General features: G+C 43.9%; 1 protein-coding gene across 7 annotated transcripts in view; it reads right to left on the bottom strand.

The window, feature by feature from the left end:
• The window catches only part of LOC139238000 (EVI5-like protein), a 425,899-nt gene that overhangs the window by 237,509 nt on the left and 168,174 nt on the right, over positions 1-20,216 (bottom strand). For 4 of the 7 annotated variants that reach the window (XM_070867399.1, XM_070867393.1, XM_070867395.1 and 1 more), the window contains exons 11-12: positions 6,812-6,865; positions 1,636-1,668 (exon numbers count right to left, since the gene is read on the bottom strand). In XM_070867399.1, the coding sequence (XP_070723500.1) occupies positions 1,636-1,668; positions 6,812-6,865 (87 nt within the window). The remainder of the gene's footprint in view (positions 1-1,635; positions 1,669-6,811; positions 6,866-20,216) is intronic. The other 3 variants (XM_070867396.1, XM_070867400.1, XM_070867397.1) reach the window with 1 other exon arrangement.

The raw sequence follows: 20,216 nt of genomic DNA, 5'->3' as shown, positions 1-20,216 counted from the left end.
AGAGCGCATCACAGAACAAGTACCACCAGACCAAATGAATTCCATTGGCCTGTTGCAAATAGGTTGTATGAATAATATGTAGAAGTTATAAGGTTTTGTGATACGTGGCTATGTACTTGTCCTCGATCATTAAAACAATAACTACCTGCAACAATTATAAAACCTACACACTGTTACTGCAATAGACACCGTCAGACTCCCTGTACAATTCTAAGTTTAATGCTTTGCAAAACATATCAAAAGGTTCTCTGCCTCCGCCCCCCAACCCCCACCAAAAAAACTCGGGTGCATGAAAGAATAAAGAGTATTCCTTTACACACTAGTTCCCAGAAACTCAACGTAGGAATTAGGAAGTCAATCTCAATAGGACTCTTGTGTTATTGAACAGAAGCCATGAATGGAACAGAGCCAGTCACCCCTCAGCCATTCCAGCATTGTCAGGCAGGAGCCTGCACACTGCTGGCCCAGCACTGTGGGAGCAACACAGCTTACAAGTGGACAGTTTAGGATGGTGTGCTGAGGAAAATACATCATTTTACAAAATTCAAGGTGTTTCACGTTGTATTTGTATTTTACAACAAATATCAAGTAGTACAGTAGAATATTGCACATCTAACAAGGAACATAACGGTACTGACCAATGACCGACATCAATCACATCACAGCACTGGTACACAGTGCTCACAATTAAATATGTGGAACACCGTGAATGTGGGTTTAAACAAAGAACTGCACCACTTCAGGATCACGCTGTAATAACCACTGGTGAAAATGAGTATAACAGTGCTGTGATTGGGACTGTTAAACCAAACATTGCTTTGAGATATCAGACTAGTCACACTTGTGCCATGTCAGATATGCATAGTCCCAAGGTATTTTACAGTGCGGCAAGGAATACTCAAATGCTTTGCATGCTTTAGTAAAGAGAAGCATTAATATTGTTGGTTATGGCGGTTTGTAGGAGCCTGCAGCATGCACACAGGATAAATCCACCAGTGTCACATTAAACCAAGCCCTCTGGATGGGCAGGATTAAATGCTCAGACTTGTGATTCACTTGTTGAAACTTGCTGTTTTCGTACAACCTGCTACACATTTTATTACTTTACAGTATACAGTGTAAAAGGTATTACCGCTACATGTACATATACACCAGGCACACATCATCCTCACAGCTGTTGCACCCAGATATACACACTCTTCCATCCCATGTTAAATATCACCTCCTCCTTCTGTAGTGGGCACACAGCTTTTCAACACAAATTACATTCAGGTATAACCAAATACACTGGTCACAGGGTACATGTACATGCATAATTTCCTTTTACAGAGTTTGTACTGTATTATTCCGTTACCAAAGGCTAATTGTAAATCATAGCTGTTACGATCTTATCATGGACATGCTGATCATATGGACTATCCCAACCTGTTCCTGTGCATCACTAATCTTTGCATTTACAGATGGCCATTGTGGGCTCGGCCTAGAGCCTGGATTACTGAGTGCTTCCACAGGGAGAACATGCAGCATGCGGGTGAGTGTCACAAGAGGTTACCTCACCAGATGAGACATGGAAATGGCACTGCTTTGGAAGAGTTAGCGAGTATAATTGCCATGGTAGAAAGTGGGAAGTCATACCTGGATCAATCTATCTGCCAAGGCAGCACTTTCCTACAGGGGGAAAATCCACAGAAGAGTGAAAGGAAGAAAGAGAAAGTTTCACAGAAAGACACCACGAACACAGCAGTACAAAGTTCATATTACATACCCCACACCTGCACTTACAAATCAAGAGCTACTCCCAGCCACAAGCAGTTCAAAGAACTTCATTCCCTTTGCTCTTTTTATCAAATGTTCCATTTTGGGGGGGGGGGAAAGAGGGAGCGGGAGAATGTGGGAGGGGAAAAAAGAGGGAAGGGTCTTTCAAATATCAATTCCAATTGTGTTGTTTAATTTTTATTAGTCCCTGCTCATTAAACATGGGTCACTGTTGCATACACAGCAGACCAAAAAGCACATCCTAAACATTCCCAAATACACCTCCCAAATGGATCGGAGGCAGAATTCACTTCACCTTCCCCCTCAATTTCTCACTATAAATTTTCAAAATAAAAAAAAAATCATGAGGGAAATGCAGCTTTGAGCAAAATAAGCATGGTCCCTTTAACTGTTCCTTGTCCAAGTGAGCGACAGGCCCACTGGTTAAAGTAACTGCTGCACTTGAGCCTGTTACAAGTGCAGTATTCCCCAGGCTCACTTGACATTGGAGTCTTAAACGTACAATAGCACATTTGAGTTATGGAGATGATGGCTTTGAGCTGATATGACAGCAGTAGGAGAGGATGGCAGTCTGTAGCATGCCCACTCAACACAATCACAGTATCAAGCAATGCAACAAAACACTGATCAAGTGCCTCGTAACACGGTGCTGGATAAGGAGAGAATCATCATTAGTCATCATCAAACCTACGCTAGACAATCTAGGGCATCTGTTGAAAAGAAATCTAAATTAAGTAGTTCTGGAGTTGTTGAGGTGATCATCCAGACATCTATTACCATGTCCAAACAAAAAGCTGCAATTTCTTTGGTGAAAAGCAAATAGCAAAATAAGCCCTTGGAATGACGTTAGTGAACTCCCTCCCTCAGAATATGCAACAATACACATTCCCCATCCACAACCTTCTGAACATTGCATTATGCTACAGATTTCCAATACCGGAGTCAGCAAGCGGCAGGTGAAGCAGACTGTCAGGGCCAGGAAAATCTAGGTCAATGCAGAGTGCCAGTGACTGGGAAAAGACTACAGCTGGTCTGGCACACTCCTGGGTTTGGCAACCCTGCAATGTAACCTCAGCATAGTTCAGGCTCCCCCATGATGTGTGGATACAATACTGGTTAGCTCCAGCTGGACTTTAGAGATGAGCTTTACAGCCAGCCCAAAAACAGGAGAACGCAAGCTGCGACTGTCAGGGTGTCACGACTGGTGCAATTTATGATGGAATCAGAAGTATTGGGTTGGAACAGGTTAACTGAATGAGGTCTGGTCCCTTCTTTCTGTGAGCTAGATTGCAAGCTATCCACAAGGCAAAGCTGGTGGCATTGGTGCCAAGTAAACCTCAGCCAACCGCATCTAGTGCAGTTCAGGCATCTAGTGGGCTGCTATTATTCTAACTCGTGTGGACAAGAATACAGTGCCCCTACAGCGGCACTGCCCATACGTGCACTGCTGGCCGCAGCTGGCATGTTGATATTCACAAGTGGCGCCCATGCCAAATAACTTACTGTTCCTTATCTTTAAGCTAGAAAATAAGGCTTTAACAGCGGAGATTCAGTACTGTTGCAATATTTAACCTAGAGGAGATTTCTGAGGACAGTATCATGTAGCAGGCGCATGCTAGAGGAGGAAGTGGTGTAGATGTTACAGCTTCCATAAAACAGCTTTAACGAGGATCAAAGAGCAACATTGGGGACAGCCTCCTCGCAGACACAGGTGTCCCGAGGCTCGCTTTTACCCGGGTCTTGTAAAAAAATTAATCTGTCAGCTGATGACACAGAAAGCTGCGATACATCTTGCTAAAGCCATAAAGAAATGGATTTGCTGAAACCTTTTATCAGATTGAGTGAAATCAGCCTGATTATTTTCCATAATCCTGCAGTGAAAAATGTATGTTTAACCTTTTGGGAATAGTTTAGCAAGGGCATTGCGCAGGGAAGTGCACAAGCTCAACAGGGAGAAGGAAATAAAATGGGTGGGACATGTCCTAGCCTACAAAACACACTTCCTGTTGGCCAATCATAAAGCATCCTTAGTGGACTCCATGGAGCCATCAACATCTGGCTGTCGCCCACACCACATCTCTAGGCTAGAGGAGAAACTGTCTCCAAAAGTTCCATGGTGGGTGGGGGGGGGGGCGGATGGCGAGGGGGAAATGGAACAATTTACAGTGTTATATTAAGTCAGATATTGTTTGTACAGAGGTGTGCTCAAGGACATCAAGAATAGGGAGCAGGCTCCTGATTTAAAGAACAGCTGGTCCAACGTTGGTTGCGGTAGTTGACCAACTTACCCACATGTGGAGCCATGTCATACCAGACTGGAATGCAGTTCTTTTTTTTAACAGAAGGTGTGCTGCAAGGGGAATAACACAAACCATTCTCCAAAACATCCAGCCTTGTTTTAACAAAGCAAAGTAAACTTAAGTCTTTGAGGGAGAAGCAGAATGTAATCAATGAGTTAAGCAGCATAAACTCTAATGTAGAAGCCACCTGTGTGAGAGTGAGTCCGAGTTAACACACTATAATCAGACCCACATTCTTAATGAAAATCAGAGGCAATTCATGGACCCTTACAGCACAGGTGACATTCTGGTCACCCTGTCAATGCTAGCTCTTTGCTACAGCAATTTTCCCTTAAAAGATGCAATAGTTTCCGCCTCAACCACCCCCTGTGGCAAAGCATTCGATACTCCAACAACACTGTGTGCAAAGAAATTCATTTCTAACCATTGTCCGAATGATTTTAAATTGATGAACTCTGATCGCGGACAACCCAACTGAGAAAAAGTCTTCCCCCATTAAGTCTTTACACAATTTAAAAAACTCCACTAAATCTTCTCTTAGCCTTCACTACTCCAATGGAAGAATACCAGTATCTCCAGTCTCTATAGCTTCCCATCTTGGCAGTATCCTGGTCAATCTCTGCTGTACACTCTCTATGGCTTCAATGTCCTTTATAGGAGCCTAAAACTGCACAGAATACCCAAACCATGCTTTGTATAGATTCAATGTTAATCTTTACTCTTGTACTCGATGTTCCTATTTATAAAACCCTAAATCCTGTTTTTTTTTTGGCTTTATTGACCTGCACTCGGACTTTCTGGGAAATGGTAAAACATTCAAAAAAAACAAATTAAAACACTGAAAATATAGGTTATTGTGTTTTAAAACTAGCTACCCATCACTGCGGTGCATCATCCCAAATTTACATTATTTGTTCCAAATTAAACACAACCTCAATGTTTGTTTGTTCCCCAAATACGCTACCCTCAGCAAAATTCACACCAGACTTAAAAGGAAGTGATAAACTGAAGAATGAGCCTCTGCAATGAGCCTATTGAACAATGGTTAAGAATGTCTCCATATGTGAGTAAGACTAAATTAATTGTTAGTCTCTCATAGAAAATAGGTGCAGGAGTAGGCCATTCGGCCTTTCGAGCCTGCACCACCTAATATGATCATGGCTGATCATGCAACTTCAGTACCCCATTCCTGCTTTCTCTCCATACTCCCTGATCCCTTGAGCCGAAAGAGCCACATCTAACTCACTTTTGAATATATCTAACAAACTGGCCTCAACAACTTTCTCATCTCAGTCCTAAATGGCTTATCCCTTATCCTTAGACTGTGACCCCTGGTTCTGGACTTCCCCAACATCGGGAACATTCTTCCTGCGTCTAACCTGTCCAATCCCGTCAGAATTTTATATGTTTCTGAGATACCCGCTCATTCTTCTAAATTCCAGTGAATATAAGCCTAGCCGATCCAGTCTTTCTTTATATGACAATCCTGCCATCCCGGGAATCAGTCTGGTGAACCTTGTCTGCACTCCCTCAATAGCAAGAATGTTCTTCCTCAGATTAGGAGACCAAAACTGTACATAATATTCAAGGTGTGGCCTCACTAAGGCCCTATACAACTGCAGTAAGACCTCCCTGCTCCTATACTCAAATCCCCTAGCTATGAAGGCCAACATGCTATTTGCCTTCTTCACCGCCTGCTGTACCTGCATGCCAACTTTCAATGACTGATGTACCATGATACCCAGGTCTCGTTGCATCTCCCCTTTTCCTAATCTGTCACTATTCAGATAATGTTCTGCCTTCCTGTTTTTGCCACCAAAGTGGATAACCTCACTTTTATCTACATTATACTGCATCTGCCCACTCACCTAACCTGTCCAAGTCACCCTGCGGCCTCCTAGCATCGTCCTCACAGCTCACATTGCCACCCAGCTTAGTGCCATCTGCAAACTTGGAGATATTACATTCAATTCCTTTGTCTAAATCATTAATGTATATTGTAAATAGCTGGGGTCCCAGCACTGAACCTTGTGGTACCTCACTAGTCATTGCCTGCCATTCTGAAAAGGACCCGTTTATTCCCACTCTTTGCTTCCTGTCTGCCAACCAGTTCTCTACCCACGTCAATACATTACCCCCAATACCATGTGCTTTAATTTTGCACACTAATCTCTTGTGTGGGACCTTGTCAAAAGCCTTTTGAAAGTCCAAATACACCATATTCAGTGGTTTCGCCCTTGTCCACTCTACTAGTTACATCCTCAAAAAAATTCCAGAAGATTTCCCTTTCATCAATCCATGCTGACTTGGACCGATCCTATCACTGCTTTCCAAATGCGCTGCTATTACATCTTTAATAATTGATTCCAACATTTTCCCCACGACTGATCTAACCAGTCTATAATTCCGTTTTCTCTCTTCCTCCTTTTTTAAAAAGTGGGGTTACATTAGCTACCCTCCAATCCACAGGAACTGATCCAGAGTCAATAGAATGTTGGAAAATGACCAGAACAACACTGGCACTAGAAGCTTCACCATGCAGCACCCTCATCTTATCGCACTCTGATATACATTCTCACACACAATGATGCTCTAATGCGTTCTGCTGTAAGCAGTGCAGTTACATTGCGAACAGGTGTGAATAGGAGCCTGCCAGATCTAGACTCAGTAGATTCTGTCAAAGGTCCACCTCCAAAAAAGGGTGAGCAACAAATTGTGCCGAGCACACATCGTACCTTCTCAAGGGTTTCAATCCGCTGCTTCAGGAGGCGATTTTCTGTTCTGAGTCTCTGTGGAACAACAAGAAAGTCAGGTTAATCTACAGGAACACTGGGTCAAAACCGAATGGAGAGACTGCTGCCATGTGCTGGCATACATCTCTGCAGTAATTCCTGGCTAATCTGTATGTCCAGCACAAAACACAAGACCAGATGCAAGGGCAGGCCAAACTACACCTGATGGCAGACTCAGTATAGCTTCTCCGTGAATGGTGCAGATCTGGTAGGTACAAAATTGCCAGTCTTGCTTACTCCAATTGTGCTTTTGCACAATGCTTTAAAAAAGTACCAAGATTGCTAACTGCCTTTCAATAAGTCTCACATAGTAGTTTAAAAAAAATCTGTTGCTTGATTGCTTCCATTTACAAAGCATGCCAGAGGACCCCACCCAACAGGTACCCACACAGTGGTACATGAGTATTTTACAGCACACTCAATAAAGGCCATGCCACCACCCAGCAAAGACAGTCAAGGATTACCAGTGGAGTTACAGAGTCCCTCGGGGGCCAGGAAATGTCTGCAGGATGTGCTGTAGCCGTGAGCTCCTGGGGAAGGAGAGTGGAGATGTCCTTTGGGAGTAACAAGCGGCACTGCCCTGGGGCCAAGTAACTTACCACAGCAACACATTGCATGTCCCTATCAGCCAGCACTATTCGAACAAAACTCTTTCCCAAAACCTCGGGTCTGTTCAAGACCAAAACTATCCTGAAGACTGAAGATTCTCCTGTGGTGTGTCCCAAACAATGTTCCATATACATTTTTAGCATATTTGGTCAAATTGTTCCCATCCCAATATTGCTGAATAGGCTGCCATAGAAGCAGCACTGGATTCAAAATTCAGTTTAAAATGGACGATATTTGAATTTCATGGAATCTGCTATGGGGATTTTAGGAGGACTTTTTAATATTTTTAACAAAGTTCAATTCACAAAGATACTCGTGTTAAAAAACATTTGGTTACAAAATGAACTCAAGATAAGGAACGTGGCATTATAGAGAATGTGGTGCAAGGACAGAATGGTGGCAGAGGGGCAGAGTCAGGGTATACTGGCAGGATGTGAATAGTTTTGTGCTTCAGGGTTTGGTGCTGGAACCTCTGGTTTCACGTTTCTACAAACAATTTGGATTATAGGTACAAGAGGAATACCAGTGAAGTTTGCTGAAACTAGGTTAGGGGGCATGGTAACACAAGGAGAAATGCCAGAGATTGGAGAAATGCATGGCCGAGTTAGAGGAGAGGAACAATAGGGAGCAGAAGTAGTTTAATGCAGAGAAACGTGAGTAATACATTTTGGGAAAGGAAGAGGATGAAGCATAACGACAACTTAGCTAAAGGCACGGCCGCCAATGGTGAAGTGATTAAAGTTGGGTAATGTGCAAGATGCTAGAATTGGGAGGTGTTCAGAGATAGCGAAGGGTTGTAGGGCTGGATTAGGGAGGGGTGAGGCCATGGAGGGATTTGAAGACAAGGAATAGAATTTTAAAAATGAGGCATTGCCAGACTGAGAGCCAATGTAGGTCAGTAAGCTCAGGGGTGATGGGTGAACATGACTTGGTGCTGAGTGTCTCACCTCCCGACTCCCAAAAGCCTTTTCACCATCTACAAGGCACAAGTCAGGAGTGTGATGGAATACTCTCCACTTACCTGGATTAGTGCAGCTCCAACAAGAAGCTTGACACTATTCAGGACAAAGCAGCCTGCTTGGTTGGCACCCAATCCACCACCTTAAACATTCAATCCCTCCACCACCAGCGCACCGTGGCTGCAGTGTGTACCATCTACAAGATGCACTGCAGCAACTCACCATGGCTTCTTTGGCAGCACCTGCCAAATCTGCGACCTCTACTACTTAAGAGGACAAGGGCAGCAGGCCAATGGGAACACCATCACCTGCAAGTTCCCCACCATTCTAACTTGGCAATATAACGGCTGTTCCTTCTTTGCCACTGGGTTAAAATCCAGGAATTCCCTCCCTAACAGTATAATGGGAGCACCTTCACCACACGGACTGCAGCGGTTCAAGGCGACAGCTCACCAATACCTTCTCAAGGGCAATTAGGGATGGGCACTAAATGCCGGCCTTGCCAGCGACACCCATAGCACAGGAACAAATGCTTTAAAAGTTAGGATACGGGCAAGAGTTTTGAATGAGCTCAAGGGTAGAAGATAGGAGGCCAGCTAGGAGTTCGTTGGAATAGTCAAGTATAGAGGGTAACAAAGGCATGGCTGAGGTTTTCAGCAGCAGATGAGCTGAGGCAGGGACAGAGTTGGGTCATATTACTGTGGAAATGTATTTTTCAAGTTTCATTACACTGTTTTTTTGTACCCTTTTTGCAATAAAACAAAATGGAGTCCCGATCCTGCCAGAGGCTTTTGCAGCAGACAGTCTGTTTGCATAAACATGCTAACCTTGACTGAAACTGCTGATAGCTGATTAATAGCCACCAGACAACATTAAGACTGTCCTGCTGAGATAAGTACCACCAATTGTGCTCCCCTGTATTATCAATAGTCTGTTGCTATGCCAGACCTTAGAAGGGCTGGATAAAGGTTGTAAAGATGCAACACCAATTCACCCCCTAAGAGATAACCAAATTACCAGCCATTATCTAAACTACAGAACTCATCCAAAATGTGTAAGAAGCCAAACACCCAATTAACCACTATGGAAATCATGGGCCCAAATAGATGGCCAGGAAACTGGACAATCCTAAAACAATGCAAAACCAGTGATAGCACATTATTACACCCTAATCGAGTTACTGCTGGCTATCCCACCAAAAACAGACAAAGGAGACATTTGGAAACATGTAAAAGACTCAGACAGGGATGAGGTAATCATTAATTAATTGAAGAACTATCTGTTTTTGCTGACTGCAAAGGCAGAACCGATATACAGGATGGAACCAAACTTGTTTTTTCTACTGTATAAATACATTGTGAAACTGTACCATATTGGGCATCTCCGCTTAGCATTTGACTGAGTGAGACTCTTCCTTGCTGCAAGTAAAACTCATTAAAGGAACATCTACTGAAACTGATTGTGTCAGAGTCTTATATTGAGAGTCGTGATTTTGACATTACGGAGGTGGAAATAGGCAGTCTTGGTGAAGGCGCAGATGTATGGTTGGAAGCTCAACTTGTGGTCAAATAAGACACCAAGAATGCAAACTGTCTGGTTCAGCCTCACAATTGCCAGGGAGAGGGATGAAGTCAGTGGCTAGGGAATGCAATTTGTGGCGTTGACTAAAGACAATGGCTTTGGCATTCCCAATATTTAGTTGGAGGAAAATTCTGCTCATCCAGTAATAGATGTCAGACAAGCAGCGTGACAAACCAGTGGAACATAAGAAATAGGAGCTGGAGTAGCCCATTTGGCCCTTCAAGCCTGCTCTGCCATTCAAGATTATGGCTGATTTTCTACCTCAAGTCCATCTTCACACACTATCCCCATATCCCTTAATTCCCCCCAAATTGTCGACTTCTGTCTTGAATATACTGAATGGCTGAGCATCCACAGCTCTCTGGGATAGAGATTCCCTTTGAGTGAAGAAATTTCTCATGGTCGACCCCTTATTCTAGATTCCCCAGCCAGGGGAAACACTTTCTTAGCATTGACCCTGTCAAACCCCTTAAGAATTTTATATGTTTCAATTAGATTACCTTACATTCTTTTAAACTTTAGGGAACGTAGGCTGAGTCTCCTCAGTCTCTTTTCATCGGGCAATCCCCTCATCCCAGGAACTAGTCTAGTGAAGCTTTGTTGCACTCTCTGAGGCAAGCATGACTTTCCTTGGGTAGGACGACCAGAACTGTACAGTACTCCAGGTGTGGTCTCAACAATGCCCTGTATAACTGTAGTAAGACTGCTTTACTCTTATACTCTAATCCCTTTGTAACAAAAGTTAACATGCCATTTGCTTTCCTAATTGCTTGCTGTACCTACATGTTAACTTTCTAGGATTCATGTACAAGGACACCCAGGTCCCTCTGAATGCAAACATTTCCCAGTTTCTCACATTCAAAAAACATTCTGCCTTTTTATTTTTCCTACTAAAGTGGATAACTTCACACTTCCTCACATTGTATTCCATTTGCCATTTTCTTACCCACTCAGTCAACCTATCTATGGGCTCAATTTTCCCCAATGCTGTTTTCTGGCATATTTGAAGAATTACGCCCATCTTTTTTTGGGCCCGACTATGCCCCCAAAAAACATGAAAGTTTCCCCGTTCTAATTTTTTTTTTAATTGGCGCCGTGCAGTCTGTCCTTTAGCTTCGGGGGGGTGGAGCCTAATGTCTGCTGCAAAAAAAGAATGCCTTCCCTTCTATGCATGTGTGGGAAAAAAAAGACTTTTTTGAGGAGAGGGGTGATAATGGTAGATTTGAAGGGAAAGGGGACAGTACCTCAGGAGGGGGGAACGGTTAACAGTATCAGCCAACTTGGGGGCCAGGAATGGAAGCTGATTTGTCAGCAGTTTGGTGGGAATAGGGTCGAGGGAATAGGGGATGGGTCTCAGATAGGATGAGCTCGGAGAGGGCATGAGGGGGAGATAGGAGAAAAACTAGAGAAAGATGAGTTCATAGCTAGGGCAGGAGGCAACCTTGGAAAAATTTGTCCCGGTGGTCTAGGGGAAGGGAGCGAAGAGGCAGATACGATTGTTGGAGTGGAGGAATGGAGAGATCTTTATAAAAGGTGGAAATGTTATATACACAAGGACATTGAATATAATGTTAGAAATTACACCACGGAAAGAGGCCATTTTTCCCAACCAGTTCATGTTGATGTTTATCCTTCCTGTGAGCAGCAGTTCTAATCCTATTCGTAAACGTTGTCATGATTTCTGCTTCAATCACTAACTCTGGTAGTACATACCACAACCTCACAAACTGAAAAAAAATTCTCCTGCTCTCGGTTCTAAATTTCTTGCATTTAATCTTGTAACTGTCCCTTAGCTCCAGATTAGAAAGCAGCATTTCTAGCTGTCCCATCCCCATATAATTGAAACACCTCTACCAAATCACCCCTCTATTCCAACAAAAACAGACCAAATTTTTTCAAGTCTTTCAGTGCATTTGCATTGTCAGACCAGGCAGCATCCTGGTCAGTCTGTATTGTATTCTCTCCACTTCATCTACATCCTTCCTATAGTGTGGAGCCCAGAACTGCTCATAGTACTCCAATTGTGGCCTGAAAGTTTTATATGGATTCTCACCATTACATTTCCACTTTTATAGGAACAGAAGGTGGCCATTCAGCCCCTCGAGCCTGTTCCACCATTCAATGAGATCATGGCCGATCTGTATCCTAACTCCATCTACCCGCCTTGGCTCCATATCCCTCAATACCCATGGCTTGTAAAAAAAAAATCTAAATCTCAGATTTAAAATCATTAATTGAACGAGCATCTACTGCTTTTTGTGGGAGTGTGTTTACCACCCTTTGCGTGAAGAAGTGTTTCGTTACTGCAATGGCCTGGCTCTGACTTAAAGGTTATGTCCCCTTGTCCTGGACTCTCCCACCAATGGAAAAAGTCATCTCTATCTACCTCCAATTCCTTTCAAAATCCTAGAAATCTCAATCAAATCACCCCTTAATCTTTTATATTCCAGGGGAATACAAGCCTACTTTATGCAATCTCTCTTCATAATTTGGAGCCTTGGTAACATTCTGGTGAATCTGCACTGCACTTGTTCCAAGGCTGATATATCCTAAGGTATGGTGCCCTGAACAGATGTGGTCTAACCAGGGCTTTTGGAAAAACTTGCTCCCCTTTATATTCTAAATCTTATTGGTTGATAACTTTGATTGGCTAATGCGATCACCAATAAAACAGAAGCAAGTGCGCCCAACTTAAAAGGGACACAACCAACATACTGTAACTTAAACTAAACTTAAATGAAACTTAAATCAAATTAAATGGGGGTTGGGGGGTGGGGAGGGAGTTGATGAAGCACTCCAGTTCCTCCGGTGCCCACCAGTCACAGAAGGCCTCAAGCATGCCGGTGGACACTGCGTGCTCCATCTCCAAGGACACCCAGGCACGGACGTAACCGCAGGAGAGGCAGCCAGTCAGGCTGAACGAATCCCTCAACTGCACGCTGCCTGGACCGGTTATTGGCCACCTTGGCCAGGCCCAGGATCAGCCCTACGAGGAAGCCCTCCGAATTATCCACACCTTCTGCACCGGGTGGCCAAAGATCAGAAGCTTGGGACTAAAGTGCAGCCCAAAATTGAAGAGCAGCCCCTTCAAAAATTGGAACAGGGGCTGCAACCTCACACTCCAAATAATTAGATATAAAGCCCTCTAGATATTATGTTTAACATTTCATTAGCCTTTTTGATTATTTTTTGTACTTGACCAGTACATTTTCTTCCGCGGTTACGTTCGTGCCCAGACGTCTGTGTACATGGACCCCTAATTCATACATCTTGCAATAAACCAATGTAAAGGCAAGTGATATTGAATTTGTACCAGACATTGGTAGGCCACTGTTGCAGTACTGCTACAGGCCTGGGCAGCCCATTATCCCTCCCTAACAACCGCACTCTCTTTGATCAAGCTTTTAGTTAGCGTCCATGTATTTTGATTACATCTTTGAAGAGCCTTGGGATGTTATTGTGTGTGAAAGATGTTATATTAATGCAAGTTGATGTTGAATACTGGAGCCAATGGAAAGTGTAGAGTGAAGATTAATGGAATGAGACGAGGAATATATAGTCTGCTGGTAGACTCACAAACTGGGTATATATTCTGGAAGACACTCAGTTAGGCTTTTTTTTCTGTAGCAGGGAAGGTTAAGGTGAATGTAAATTAGGCAAGTAGTGAAAGATGGTTTTGAGTTGGTGAATCAGTGCGAGGCCCCTTGGGGAAGAGTGACCATAATATGGTGGAATTCTGCATTAGGATGGAGAATGAAACAGTTAATTCAGAGACCATGGTCCAGAACTTAAAGGCGGCTAACTTTGAAGGTATGAGGCGTGAATTGGCTGGGATGGATTGGCGAATGATACTTAAGGGGTTGACTGTGGATGGGCAATGGCAGATATTTAGAGACCGCATGGATGAACTACAACAATTGTACATTTCTGTCTGGCGTAAAAATAAAAAAGGGAAGGTGGCTCAACCGTGGCTATCAAGGGAAATCAGGGATAGTATTAAAGCCAAGGAAGTGGCATACAAATTGGCCAGAAATAGCAGCGAACCTGGGGACTGGGAGAAATTTAGAACTCAGCAGAGGAGGACAAAGGGTTTGATTAGGGCAGGGAAAATGGAGTATGAGAAGAAGCTTGCAGGGAACATTAAGACGGATTGCAAAACTTTCTATAGATATGTAAAGAGAAAAAGGTTAGTAAAAACAAACGTAGGTCCCCTGCAGTCAGAATCAGGGGAAGTCATAACGGGGAACAAAGAAATGGCGGACTAATTGAACAAGTACTTTGGTTCGGTATTCACGAAGGAGGACACAAACAACCTTCCGGTTATAAAAGGGGTCGGGGGGTCTAGTAAGGAGGAGGAACTGAGGGAAATCCTTATTAGCCGGGAAATTGTGTTGGGGAAATTGATGGGGTTGAAGGCCGATAAATCCCCAGGGCCTGATGGACTGCATCCCAGAGTACTTAAGAAGGTGGCCTTGGAAATAGTGGATGCATTGACAGTCATTTTCCAACATTCCATTGACTCTGGATCAGTTCCTATAGAGTGGAGGGTAGCCAATGTAACCCCACTTTTTAAAAAAGGAGGGAGAGAGAAAACAGGGAATTATAGACCGGTCAGCCTGACATCGGTAGTGGGTAAAATGATGGAATCAATTATTAAGGATGTCATAGCACTGCATTTGGAAAGAGGTGACATGATAGATCCAAGTCAGCATGGATTTGTGAAAGGGAAATCATGCTTGACAAATCTTCTGGAATTTTTTGAGGATGTTTCCAGTAGAGTGGACAAGGGAGAACCAGTTGATGTGGTATATTTGGACTTTCAGAAGGCGTTCGACAAGGTCCCACACAAGAGATTGATGTGCAAAGTTAGAGCACATGGGATTGGGGGTAGTGTGCTGACATGGATTGAGAACTGGTTGTCAGACAGGAAGCAAAGAGTAGGAGTAAATGGGGACTTTTCAGAATGGCAGGCAGTGACTAGTGGGGTACCGCAAGGTTCTGTGCTGGGGCCCCAGCTGTTTACACTGTACATTAATTCTCATGCTTACACAATCCTCTGTTAAAACATTGCTTCTAAATCTCCCCTTCATTCTTCTAGTGATAATCCTCATTCTGTTCCTCTTACATAGAAACATAGAAAATAGGTGCAGGAGTAGGCCATTCAGCCCTTCTAGCCTGCACCGCCATTCAATGAGTTCATGGCTGAACATGCAACTTCAGTACCCCCTTCCTGCTTTCTCGCCATACCCCTTGATCCCCCGAGTAGTAAGGACTTCATCTAACTCCTTTTTGAATATATTTAGTGAATTGGCCTCAACTACTTTCTGTGGTAGAGAATTCCACAGGTTCACCACTCTCTGGGTGAAGAAGTTTCTCCTCATCTCGGTCCTAAATGGCTTACCCCTTATCCTTAGACTGTGACCCCTGGTTCTGGACTTCCCCAACATTGAGAACATTCTTCCTGCATCTAACCTGTCTAAACCTGTCAGAATTTTAAACGTTTCTATGAGGTCCCCTCTCATTCTTTTGAACTCCCAGGTTGATCAAGTCTTTCTTGATAGGTCAGTCCCACCATCCCGGGAATCAGTCTGGTGAACCTTCGCTGCACTCCCTCAATAGCAAGAATGTCCTTCAAGTTAGGAGACCAAAACTGTACACAATACTCCAGGTGTGGCCTCACCAAGGCCCTGTACAACTGTAGCAACACCTCCCTGCCCCTGTACTCAAATCCCCTCGCTATGAAGGCCAACATGCCATTTGCTTTCTTAACCGCCTGCTGTACCTGCATGCCAACCTTCAATGACTGATGTACCATGACACCCAGGTCTTGTTGCACCTCCCCTTTTCCTAATCTGTCACCATTCAGATAATAGTCTGTCTCTGTTTTTACCACCAAAGTGGATAACCTCACATTTATCCACATTATACTTCATCTGCCATGCATTTGCCCACTCACCTAACCTATCCAAGTCACTCTGCAGCCTCATAGCATCCTCCTCGCAGCTCACACTGCCACCCAACTTAGTGTGAGGGAGGAGGTATTAAGGGGTTTAGCAGCTTTGAAAGTAGAGGTCCGCAGGCTTGGATGAAATGTATCCCAGGCTGTTAAGTGAAGCAAAAGAGGAAATAGTAGAGGCTTTGACCATCATTTTCCAATCGTCTACAAGCTTCAGGTGTGGTGCCAGAGGACTGGAGGACTGCTAATGTGGTACCAAAATGGATAACCTCATATTTTCCCACACTATACACCATCTGCCAACTTTTTGCCCACTCACTTAGTCTGTCTATATCCCTTTGCAGATTTTGTGTGTCCTCCTCACAATTTGCTTTCCCACCTATCTTTGCATCATCAGCAAATTTGGCTACATTACATTCTGTCCCTTCATCCAAGTCAGTAATGTGGATTGTAAATAGTTGAGGCCCCAGCACCGATCCCTGGGGCACCCCACTAGTCACTGTTTGCCAACAGGAAAATGACCCTTTTATCCCGACTCTATTTTCTGTTAGTTAGCCAATCCTCTATCCATGCTAATATATTACCCCCAGCCCCGTGAACTTTTATCTTGTGCAGTAACCTTTTATGTGGCACCTTATCGAATGCCTTCTGGAAATGCAAATATACCACATCCACTGGTTCCCCTTTATCCACCCTGCTTGTTACATCCTCAAAGAACTCCAGCAAATTTGTCAAACATGATTTCCCTTTCATAAAACCATGCTGACTCTGCTCAATTGAACTATGCTTTTCCTACTGCTTCCTTATTAATGGGGGGGGAGCTGGTGGAGCTGTTGTGGTGCACGTCACTCAGGGAGGGTTTCTGTCCTGGTGTGGAGACCGTGGTGTAGCTCCGGAGAGCCCTCCTAGGGTGACATGTGCCGCAGCAGTTTCGCCAGCTCCTCCTCTTCCCTGCTGGTATGAATGCTGCCAGAACTGCTTCACCGACACAGGCTTGGAGCAAACTCTGGTTCTCCAGCATTACAATGGTCTTCCTGGAACATCGTGGTCTGCCCTGACCTGTGAGAGAACACCACCGCAGGTCAGGGCTATAAATAGAGCTGGAGCGCCGGGCCTTGGAACATCGTGAGAGAAGGAGCAGCGAATAAGGGTATGGGGCCCAGAAGAGCAGAGGGCCCAGAGGCAGCACGGACCAGCCAACACTGCGATGTGTGCGCGCATTAGGTCCGTGCAGCAGAGCAGGTCCCCAGTCGTCCTGGCTAACCCTTGCCACTGGCTAAAGGCCTAGCTCTGCCAAGCCCGTGTGGTGGTTGATGTACAACGGTCACCATTCGTTAAAAAAATCCACGCACAGGCATCTTCCACCCCGTCAATTGGAGTTCAGGACTGGAACATCGGGTCCTTCATTGAAACATCTGTGAACTCTTGTGGAAGCAAGTCATCCTTGTTCGAGGAACCGCCTGTGATGATGATGAATAATGGACTCCAGCATTTTCCCCAATGACATGTTAGGCTAACTGGTCTGTAGGTTCCTACTTTCTGTCTGCCTCGTTTTTTAAACATTTGCTGTTTTCCAATCTGCTGGGACCTCCCCAGAATCCAGGAAATGTTGGTAGATTACAACTAATGCATTCAATATCTCTGCAGCCACTTCTTTTAGGACCCTAAGATGTAGGCCATCAGGTCCAGGGGACTTGTCCGCCTTTAGTCCCATTATTTTGCCGAGTACTACTTCTTTAATGACAGTGATTGCTTGAAGTTCGTCCCTCCCTACAGTACCCTTGATTATCCATTACTGGTCTGGAGTTAGCAGTCACCGGTGAACAAACAGCACGAGCCGTTCATTACTCTAACCTACAGACTTTCTATGGGGATTTGCACTGGAACTTGGTGATTAGAAATCTAAAACAACGCAGCGTCCTCTGCAGGGAATCTGGGCAAGCAACTGTGTATCACTTGAACCGATCAGAATTAAGAATTCTTACCACAGAGTCTGAACCAGGAAATATTGAATTCAAGGTCAAAACATGTACAGAAAGCAAAATAAACAGAAGGAAAGAAAGGTGGTATTGAGAGAGATAAAAAAGACAGTTTAAAAAAATGTTTATTTAAAATTATTTTTTTTTTTAAGATCTCCAGTAATTAAAATGTGAAGGAATGAGGGAAGACTCTTCAAAAAGTTAATTTTCAGTGCCAGAGAGGTTGTTTGCCAGTAATGAAGACTTTTATACCTTTAAATAATTACTCCCTTGAAAGGACGATCACTAACAGTTTCTGGCAAGTTTAGTGGGTATCATAATGCAATTACAGCAACTTCTCTGTTGCATGTGTTTGAATGGTGAATCTCTTGGCGAGATACCAGTATACCGAAGCTTCTGGAGGAACAGGGCAATTCGGACAGCAACCTCTTGATTTCCGTGTTTAACTGCGCACTGACAGTTGCCGGACATTGCTGTCCGATTTACACTTTAATAACGGTGAGCACAGATAGCTTTACCTTCTACCACAAAATCCAGGCCATTATATCATTCACGTGAAGAGCCTGCCCAGTGCAGTGATGGAGCTAATAGCACCACCTGGTGGAGAGACTGCACATGCAGGCTCAGTGTGAGACATGGGTTTAAACTAAGCTGAAAACAACACTACCTCTTTACGCTGCCTTCACTGAGACGCAATGTCCATAGCAGTATTCAGCCTGGCTCTGTACCACACACACCGACACAGGAACAACACATCCCAACTCAATCAATACCACTGCAAGGAACAGCGCACTTATAGGCTGCAATTCTACACAGCACACTTAACAACAGACTAAGGCTTTAAAAACTTCAGAAAGAGATTACTATTAGAATTCTTTTTGGAGATATTGTGGATTAAATTTTTTTTTATATAAAAATGCAAACTATAAAAAATATATTTATTTTGCTTTGTAAGACTGAAAAGTAGAAAAGCAGGACGTCAGATTCTGAATCCACGCCACATGTAGAAGTCAAAACACATTGAGGGGACGTGCAAATGGTGTTGTTTTGAAACTGAAACTCAAAAGATCCCCCCTCCCCCCTGTGCAATAGTAGCCTTAACTAGAGGTTGGGGGTTCAAGCGCCACTGCAAGATTTGGACACAACTGAAGATTGCAGTACGGTGCATTGCAATACTGCATTATTGAAGGTGTGGGGAAGACCTTCACCTGAAGCCCCATCTGCCTGTTCCAGAGATGAGGGTGGAATTAAAGATGCTGTGGTGTAACTGGAAGGAATCGGGAGGTTCCCCAAAGGAGATTCTTGCCAAAAACAAAAACTGACCAGTCACCTCACTGCTTTTTCCAGGACCTTGCTGTGTGCAAAATGGCTGCTGTACTTGCCTACACAACTGTCAATGCGCATCTCGAATCAACTGGGGTGAATGGCGATGTTTTGGAGAGACAAAAGCTGTAACCATATAGGTTACTTTCACTGAATCTTTGACAATTGCAGGTGGTTTGTAATTTATAAGAATGCAGGCAATTACTGAAGATGCAAAGAGAATTGCTAGGCAAGATCTAATGTGTTTGCAAAATTCAGCAGTTTCCAGCTCTAACCTTACAACTCTGGGACTCGAGTTCAAATCCATATCGACTGGATGCTGCCATCTCTCGCTCTGTGATTCCAATGGTCATCAAGTGAAATTAGTTTTAGCAGACTCAATTCAGTTCCTACTGGGCATGAATCAACAATACAAGAGGCCTGCTGGGATAATTCTGTACCAATTGCCATTCTCAATGAGCTGTGTCACAAAGATGCCAAACACGAGAACACAAACGTCTGCTGCAACAGCCCCGTGGAGTTTAGGCAGCCTGAGCATGGCTCCCAGCGGACACAAGTCCACTGCACAGAACAGCAACTTCATTGGCAGCATCATTTAGTACATAGCAGATTGGCAATACAATACAGACACGAAACTGTGCCTCTTGAAGCTGCTGCAACATAAAGCATAGGCTTTTAAACTGGACGTTTTATGAAGAAATCCCAAAGTGTATGCAAGATCAGAGTTCTCGATTTGCCAACTTACTGGCACAATGGGGCCAAGTTTCGGCCTGAGTTGCTCCTGATTTTTTGGAGCAACTGGTTTAGAATGGAGTATCTTAGAAATTTGAATTCTCGGCATTTAGTTTGCTCCAGTTTTAGTCAGTTAGAACAGTTTCACTTTGGAACAGAATTTTTTTTCCCCAAAGGGGGCGTGTCCGGCCACTTACGCCTGTTTTCAA

Source organism: Pristiophorus japonicus, chromosome 24 (assembly GCF_044704955.1).
Source record: "Pristiophorus japonicus isolate sPriJap1 chromosome 24, sPriJap1.hap1, whole genome shotgun sequence".
NCBI classification, from domain to species: domain Eukaryota; kingdom Metazoa; phylum Chordata; class Chondrichthyes; family Pristiophoridae; genus Pristiophorus; species Pristiophorus japonicus.
Note: the sequence above shows the minus strand (reverse complement) of the source record. Positions and strands in the feature narration are given on the sequence as shown.